Source organism: Centruroides sculpturatus, unplaced genomic scaffold, assembly GCF_000671375.1.
Source record: "Centruroides sculpturatus isolate CEXI.00-Female unplaced genomic scaffold, Cexi_2.0 scaffold1836, whole genome shotgun sequence".
NCBI lineage: Eukaryota > Metazoa > Arthropoda > Arachnida > Scorpiones > Buthidae > Centruroides > Centruroides sculpturatus.
In genome coordinates, this window is record NW_019386203.1 from 45,580 (window position 1) to 54,996 (window position 9,417).

General features: G+C 30.2%; 1 protein-coding gene across 1 annotated transcript in view; it reads right to left on the bottom strand.

The window, feature by feature from the left end:
• Positions 1-9,417, bottom strand: part of LOC111614066 (39S ribosomal protein L16, mitochondrial-like) — a 59,414-nt gene that overhangs the window by 20,544 nt on the left and 29,453 nt on the right. Inside the window, exon 3 of the mRNA XM_023355444.1 lies at positions 3,544-3,701. Coding sequence (XP_023211212.1) covers positions 3,544-3,701 — 158 coding nt within the window. The remainder of the gene's footprint in view (positions 1-3,543; positions 3,702-9,417) is intronic.

The following is a 9,417-nucleotide window of genomic DNA, read 5'->3' on the forward strand; positions in this document are numbered from 1 at the left end:
ATCTGGAAACCATTAAACGCAATGTTTCCTCTTATCAGCCCCAATTTTGCCTTTGGTCACCGTTCAATACCCTGCCTCCAGCGCCTCCTAGATCTACTCATCGCCCAGAAGGGGGCGTTATTGCCCACTTTGAGAAACGCTGAGCTAAAATATAAGTCAATGTGTTAGAAATATTCAAGTTGTGACCTTCAATAAAAAATAAAAAATATATAAAATGTCAACATTTTATATATATTCCGTCAAATTTTTATATATAGAATTTGTCTGCTGTCGCCCCTCTAGATTTCCTTAATGCCCCCCAATTCTCTTTGAGCCTTCTACTGCCCCCTGAAAGCCTCCAGCTCCCACAAGGGGGCGTTATCGCCCACTTTGAGAAATGCTGGTCTAAAGGAATTATCTTTTTTGGGGAGAACCTTTATATTAGAGATTAACCATTGATTTAGAATGTGACTAGATTTTAATAAACTTGTGAAGAGTTTGGAGAGAACAACAGCGGATATTGCCTTTAACTTTTAAAGAATTGAGCCGGAATTGAGTCTGGACTATAATTCGAGTTGTTTAGGCTATCTATGGCAGACTTAACATCTGAAAAAGAAATAAAGAATTTATGTTTACATTGTTGAAAGGATAGGGAATAAAACTTAGCTTCAGGTAAAATGCAAAAATATATAGATTTAACATTATTAAATAACAAGTTATATTGGCCACACACAAATATGGTTAAGAGACTTTGCAAATTTATAATATTCATTAACATCGGAAAAAGAAATAAAGAATTTATGTTTACATTGTTGAAAAGATAGGGAATAAAACTTAGCTTCAGGTAAAATGTGAAAATATCTAGATTTAATATTATTAAATATATCATATATTTTATCGTCCGGAACAGATTTTTGTGAGGAGGTATATTTTTTTGGAAAGTTAGGAATGAAATGCCAGAAGGTACGAGGATCAGCAGCAAAGTTAGACACAGTTCTGTTAAAATATTCTAGAAAAGCAGTACGATTTTCCTGGTAAAAGCGTTGTTGCAATATTCTATGTAAGTATAAGTCATGAGGGTTACCATAACGTTTCCATTTGCTCCATTGTTTTCTGACCATATTGGATAATTTCTTTAAGTGTAGAGGAAACCATCTATTGGCGGAAGAGTTTATTTTACGGAATTGTAATAATTTTTTAATAGTGGCAGAAAACAAGTTGTAAATTTTATCAGTAAGTTTCTGAGGAGTAATAGGCGAGTTGAGGAAGGTCCAGTCAATGGAGCAAAGGATTTTTGAGGCCTTCATTCCATTGAATGAGACCCAAATTGGAATATTAATGTATTTGGCAGATTGCTGTTTATTGGTATTTAATAAGACATCTAAACATATTGCATTATGGTCAGATTTGAACCCCTGAGCATAACTGGTAGATACAACACAATTATAGGTAAAAGCAAGATCAAGAAAGTTATTAATACGAGATGGAAAAAGGATTACCTGTTTAAGTTGGAAAAAATAGAATATTTCATTAAGGAAAAATTGTTCAATTGTGTCAAGGGAGGAATAATATGGGCCATTAGAATTCTAAGAGATGTTACACATATTGAAGTCTCCGCATAAGATAATTTTAATATTTTGGGATTCAGAAAGAGAAATAAGATATCTATGTAAAGTTTTAAAAATGGAATCTCTTTTATTATGGGGGGACGTATATCAAAATGACTGTTAGATTATAAACAGAAAGTTTGACGGAAAGGATAGAATCAAGATATTCAAATACTTTTACAGGTTTGAGCAAGGGGAAAAAATCAAAAGGATTCCACCACCGCGTTGAATATTACAAGATAAAGCAATATGTGAATAACCCAAACTGTTAATAAAATTCAACACATCATCAAAGTTTGGAGTAAGCCAACTTTCTGTTAATATAAATAAATCATAAAAATCATTTAGAATCGAGGCAAGAAACATGTATTTGTTATTAATGGACCTGACGTTTTGGACAAAAATTTTAAGATTTTTGTTGAATACGTTATAGGAGAGAAATAAATAAATAAATAAAAAAACATGTGCTATGAACAAAGATGAAGGTGATGAGAAACTATCAAAAAATGTATAAACTAACAATAGATAAATCAATATATTATTATATAAATTAGATAGACTGAGCTTGCATATATCACAAGCAACACACAATTAAAATAAAACTGTATTAAGAAATAGAAATGTATATTAAATACAATAAAAACAAAATATAAATACCTGAAATAATGTAAAATATATACGTTAACAAAATTGTGAAAATATGAACATCTTTGCCCATGGCATGCAAAAATATTATGTTAAAACAGAGTGCAGTGCAGGTTGCAGAATAAATCCGTATGGACGATACCATTAATGATGAGAGATAACGATGCTGGACGATTCCATTTTGTTGAACATGTAGATTACAAAAAGTATTGCACTGCAGATAAGTTCTACAAATGATGACTAAACAAAACGAGTGTCTCCAAAAAAATAGAGAGACTCGATTGTATTAATTAAATAGAATCTTGTAATATGAGGTGGTGTAAATTATATACTTTGATAAAATTGTAATAATATGAACGTCTTTGCTCGTATCATGCAAAAAAATTGTGTTAAAACTTGTGTTAAAATCTTCAACACAAAAACTCTCTCTCAAAAATATTTTTAAGTGATCACTATTTTTGATATAATCTGTATAATTCTGAAATGGAATATAATAGAGTCATATATACAGAAAATACCAATTTGTTGTTTCAGAAACTTACATTTATATGTCTTTAAACAGATAACGTTGTAAAAAATTATTTAGGAAAATAATATTTTAGAGAAAAATTCAATTCAGAGAAAAATATCAATCTATGGTAAAAAACTGTGTGGAAAAAACTTTTGGAGAGAAGAATCATTTGAAGAAACTCTTGAGTAAACTGTCTGAGGAAGAACTGTCATGGAAAAATTGTCTGAAGACTGACTTCTTGAAAAAAAACTAACTAGTAACCCCTATCAGGCTTTTGCTGTGGAAAACTCAGCATCAAATCTAAGCAACCTCAGGAATTTTTTATGGGTGGTCTTTACTGAATTTGTTAGATCCCATCCCTGACCACTCAACCACTTTGATCGTTAATCTAGCCAAGTCCACAATGAGTATGATTAAAACTTATCCTCTTTCTGCTAACAGAATAGAAAAAGATTCAAATTATGAACAAAATGACATTATAAATACTTATCAATGTATTACATTAGTAAAACCATAAATGTGATTAAGCTATATATAAACAATTATCAAATCACAAAATTTTAATATTTTGGTTTTTAAATTATAGTATAAATATTTACAATACAAATTTGTAACATATGTTAATAAATTTCCTTGTCTTAAAGACAGGTTGATAAAATTTCATGTTATTTTAATATTCATGATATGTTAATTTGTTAATTAATAATAAATATGTATTATGATATGATTGTCATGATATGTTAATTTGTGAAACATAAAGTAGAATAATCATTTAAATATGAATTTTAATAATAANCTTACAATAATTCCATATTGCTTGTAAATTAACTTGTTACGAATTAATTCAGGTCCTCTAATGTCAATTAAATTTTTGTACATTTTTACAGCTTTAGAATAAGCAAGCCAAGGTGGAACTTTGTCCAAGAGAGGTAATTTTCTGTGTTCAGGTAGTTCTACATCTAAAATCAAATGTATCATACTTTGTATTAATTTATATATAAGTTTAACAAACATCATTATATGATACAAATAAATTTATATATGCGGGGGACCCAAAAAAACAGGATTTTTTGTATAAAATCTTTATTTATTAACTTTTTACAAAATTCCTTCAGTCACCTTCAAAGTACTCTCCATTAGATGCAATGCACTTGTCAAGTCTTTTTCCCCACTGTTTGAAGCATCTCTGGAACTCTTCAAACTTGATATCGTCCAGTACCCTTAGTGAAGCTGTTTTTACCACCTCCACATCATCAAAATGCTTCCCTTTTAGATTTTTATTCATTCTCGGAAACAGAAAAAAGTTGCACGAGGCTAGGTCTAGTGAATACAGAGAGTGGGGTCGACAGGCCATCCCCGAGAGGCCAAATAGTGGGTCACTTGTAAGGCCGTGTGTGCAGGGGCGTTGTCGTGATGAAGGAACCAGTCACCTGATCACCAAAGTTCCAGGCATTTCCTTTGCACATCCTCTTGCAGACGTCTTAAAACTTTTTGGCAGATTTTTTCAATGTTTTCATCATTTTGAGATGAAGGATGCCCAGAACTTTGCAGGTAGAACAGAATAACAGTAAGAGAAATACAACACTACGCTCAAATGTAAACCTAAAAACTGATGCCATCTGCACAGCTGTTTCGTGAAGGTCTCTACTAACCACATCTAGCGGGAGAACTCTCTACTATGTCTATAGATGGCAGCCCGCTCTCAGTTTGGATTTTTTTGGGTCCCCCTTGTATGTGTATTCTTTCATATTGATATAAAATCTATTTTTAATTTTTCTACACCTTAAATAAATACAGTCACTCCTCACTTAATGACGTACCTGTTTAATGACTTACAACCAGTTCTCTATCAGAGGAAATCCCCTTTCTCATTCCAAATCTCAAGAATTCTTTTTCATAATTTTACTCAAATTCCCACCGTTGGTCAGTTTTCACTATACAAAGTGTTTACAATATCCAAGACGATACAGGGTGTATCAGATTGATGTTTTAAAAATTTGGGGAATTGTAGAGGATGAAATTTTGAATGTTTTGATATAAGGAACCTATAGTTGGAAATTTGAACTAAAGTGTCAACAGTGGTAGGAAGTGCTTGACCGCCCTTCACTTTGGTAGCTACCCTTCTGTCCATTGACATCATATTATTGCTGCGGATGGAAGACTGTAAACACACAACTACAGTGGTCTAACTGAGTCTTTGTACAAGACGTGTACTTAGTGCTTGTCATCCTTCAGGTCACCCCTTGCATCCACTGGCACTGTGCTGTAAACACACAACTAGTCAATGTGAGTCTCTTGTGTATGCAACACCTGTAGGAACAGTTCATGAGTTTATGGAGCACATCTTTACAGCATTTAATACCATCAGAGGAGAGCATGGCATCTTACAGAGGGTCAGACAAAACATGGTTCATTGTTGCACATTATGTAACAAAGTTGGTGGTCATCACATTGAACATTTACTCTGAAGTAGTGCAGACACTGATTTGATGTACAGTTTGATTGTACGCTACTGTTTTGTCAATAAAACTTGTCATAAACACTGTATTCTGCTGTTTTGTTCGGCATACCAACCGCATAGAATGTGCAAAGTGCTGTTTTGATATAAGGAACCTATAGCCAGAAATGTGATATACTGGCTATAGGTTCCTTATATCAAAACGTTCAAAATTTCATCCTCTACAATCCCTCAAATTTTTAAAATGTCATTCTGATACATCCTGTATATTTTGTTTATAAATTTGGACTTTATTATGCACCCCATAATACAATATTACAGCAAAAAAGAAAAACATGACTTCGTCTGGAGGAAGTGCCAAGAATTGAAGGAAGGAAGCAATCAATTTTGAGATGAAAATGATCATAATGTATGTGACTTGAAACTACATAATACATAATTACTGAAAAATGTAAGTTTTATAGAAAATCTTAAATAAATATGTTTTATACTGTTAAAGTGTATAAAGTTTTATAATATATTTTAAACCGCAATAATTTTTATTTTTATATTATAGTGAATTGTTATACATCTATGGAAGATAAAAATATAGAAATAGATTTTTAATATGTACAGTACCATTATATGAGATATAAGTTTTGTATTGTAGAAATCTTTTTACGTGATATTAAAATAATGTCGTGTCCTTTATTACAACTTGTATATTTTTTAACAGTACTGAAGAGGGGTTGGAAACATAAGCCAACCCAAAATGCATCCGAGTTCAAATTTTTAAAATAAACTGTAATTTTCTAACCAAAATGCTGTAAGATTGTCTACCAAGAAAAATTCTTTGGATTAAAAAGATGTTATACATAGAAATTGAATAAACAGCAACCATACTATATTAAAAACAAGCAAGTTTCTCATTACCAATCAATTCACTTAACAACCTAATCATAGGAACGAAACTCAGTCATTAAGTGAGGAGCGCCTGCAATATAATTTTAGGTGAATATAATTTAGGTGAACTTTTTAATACAAAAAGTTTAGAACACAAATACACAAACCATTCTAATGAAGTTAATGAACACAAATAAATTCACAAAACTAGTAAGCACTTAAAGTTACTGTCAATCATCCAACCTCATCTGAATGATAAAAAACGGTTGGATATTGCAATCTTCTATATCATCATCCATGTTTAGTTTTGCCCAACAGTGGTTGAAATATTATATTGTGTTTCCAGGTAAACTATGATCTTCATTGTCAAAAATCTTGAGATTTATTTACAAAAATTATCAAGAAAGCAACTTTTTAGTTTTTTTCTTTTGTGAACTATTTTCATGGCTGAAATAACAAGTCACAATCCTTTATATTAATGATATTATTATTAATCAATTTTTTTTCCAAAGATTTAGTTCTTTGTCCATTTTGATATCACCTTGAGATTGTTCTAAAAACTTCATTTAATACCACTATATTTTAACCTCTTGATCCAATGATTTTCAACCAGGATGCTACAATGACACTTCAGGGATGCTGGATTTTAAAGATTTAAAAGCTATTGACTGTTAATTCTTTAAAATCCACAAATTTATCTTTCAACACAAGAATGAAGTATGAGGCTTATTGCTAAAGTTTTAATCTGTATCTCATTAGATGACTTATCTAAAAATTTTCATTTGGGGATAAACCCAAAAAGGAATGTCTGAAGGCTGAAATGTAATTCAATATTTCTTGACAGTTTGTCATATAAATGGATGAGTTTGATTATAATTAAAACATAAGCAATTGAAAATCCAAATTTATGTTTTTTTTTTTTTATAATGAGAGTAAATAATTCAGAAATAGTGATTTCTATTATCTCAATACTGTTCATTTCTCAAGAAAAAAAAAACACTTCAAGCATAATTTCTTGAGAAATTTAATTATTAAATAATAAAATATTGTTCAAAGTATAGATAAATTTTATTTTATGATTATTTATATTAAAACATGCATAGAATTATATTTTAATATTGTATAGAATATTACTTTATCATGAACTTATAACTTTGATTTTGACAAAAATATTCTTACATCAATAATAAATTGACTAATTATTGGCAATTCCTGAGTCATTAAAATCAAATAAAACTACAAATAAATATATGACTGCTAATTTCAGGAAACTAACTTTTATTAATTATAAGAAACATTTTCAGTGAAAATATGATCATCCCTGGCTTGTAATCTTAATATTTAACAGCATAAAATATTCAAAATGGAACCACACTTCCATTTTGTATATTCATTACCATAAATATTATTGATAATGTTTATATTTCTTTAATATTGCATTTAGATAAGATTATTAATAAATAAAAAATGTTGTTAGATACAATTTGTTTTTACCAAGTAATTGGTATGCATTACTTACATTTATAAAAGTAGTCATACTGTCTTTAATCACAACCTGTAAATGATAATTAAGTGATGAAGGATTTATAAGTTCTATCTCATTAACTGTATTTTACAGATAATCCTATGTATTTGTTTGAAGAAATGTCATCAATTCATAGATATAATCATCTTTCTGAATTTTCCCCATAAACAGAAACTTCATTTCAGTTCTGAATTATTTGTTTGTATTGCATTAGTACTGGACCATACCACAAAAAAATTTGCTTTTGTACTTTAACTAGAAATTAAATATAGGGATTATAAAGTTCAAAAATAACTTTGTGCACCTTCTCTTACATTATATTTTAGGAAAGAATTCTAGACATTTTGATTGTATGATGTTTTTACCTCAAATCAAAAATAATTACATCAAAAATAAAATTTGCATCTAAACGACACCAAAAGGTCAATCTTTTTTATTTATTTATTTACATTTAATTGGAAACGTCAAAGACGATTGTATTCCACCCCTAATAACAAAAAAAATGATCCCCAATAAAATTATTACAAAATATAAGAGATATAACAGACATTAAAAAAAAAATTATAAATAAAGTAAAACAACAGTTACATTATATATTATATAAAATAGATTTACATTTATTTTTAAAAAAATTAAAATCACGATATAGGTAAGGTTCAACAGGCTGTATGTGAGATGCTAAATGGTAAAAAACAAGATCTTTGCGAAAGAGAAAGACGAAAAAATGGGATGAAGAAGCATGATGTATTATGGGTTCTTACAGTAGGTATGCGGAGACCTAGCCAGTAATTTAAAATTAGACCATTGAAGAATTTAAAGCAGAGAATGCAGTCAAAATATTTTAAGCGATCAGAAAGATTTGGAAGACCAAGGCAAACTCTTGCCACATCACGGTTGTCAGTAAAGGGTAAATTGCAGAATTTGTGTATCAGAAAATAAACCTTATTTAATTCAGATTGTATTTTTTGAATCGGATAAAAGTGCAGCCATGGCCCAGACTGGTAAACAATAATCGACTATTGATTGAAAATTAGCAAAGAAAATTGTTCTGAGTATGGTCTTTGAAGAGATATTTTTGCAAAAATGCCAGATAAAGCCACATCTAATTGCAAGAGATTTAATAATGTAAGAGATATGATCATGGAATATTAATTTTTCATCAAATATGATACCAAGGTCACAATGAGGGTGGACATAGTTTATTTTAGAAGAATCAATAAATACGGAAGGGTGGTAAGGATTGCAAAGTAGAGAAAAACACATAATGACAGTTTTATGGATGTTGATTTTTAGATTATAACTGGCAAGATTAGAACGTAAAGAATTGACAGTGATCTGAAGAGAGGAGGGATCATTGGATAAAATTTTGATGTCATCGGCATAGGCAATTACTTTAGAGTGGGGGTTGATTAGTAATCTATACTAATATATAAAGAGGTAATGTTTGTATGTAAGTTTCGTTGCAGCAGGTAATCTCCGAAACTACTCATCCGATTTCAAAAATTCTTTCACCAATATTTAAAATGGAACCTCAGGGTGGACATAGGCTGTATATTATTCCGTTAAACATTCATATAAATTAAAATATATAATCTAGGTTAAGGCTTTTATGTCCAACAGATGGCGCTACGAGTATGACACCCTAAGTTTGCTTTTCTGCGAGGCATTACGCTTTTCTGTGAAAATGAACTAAAGTGGATCATCTTCTATCTATTTATATAAATGAAAATGTAATGTTCGTTTGTTCCTACCGATTCCTTTTAAATTTTGACACAACGCTGCATTCGAATGCGCACGTGTTTTTATATCA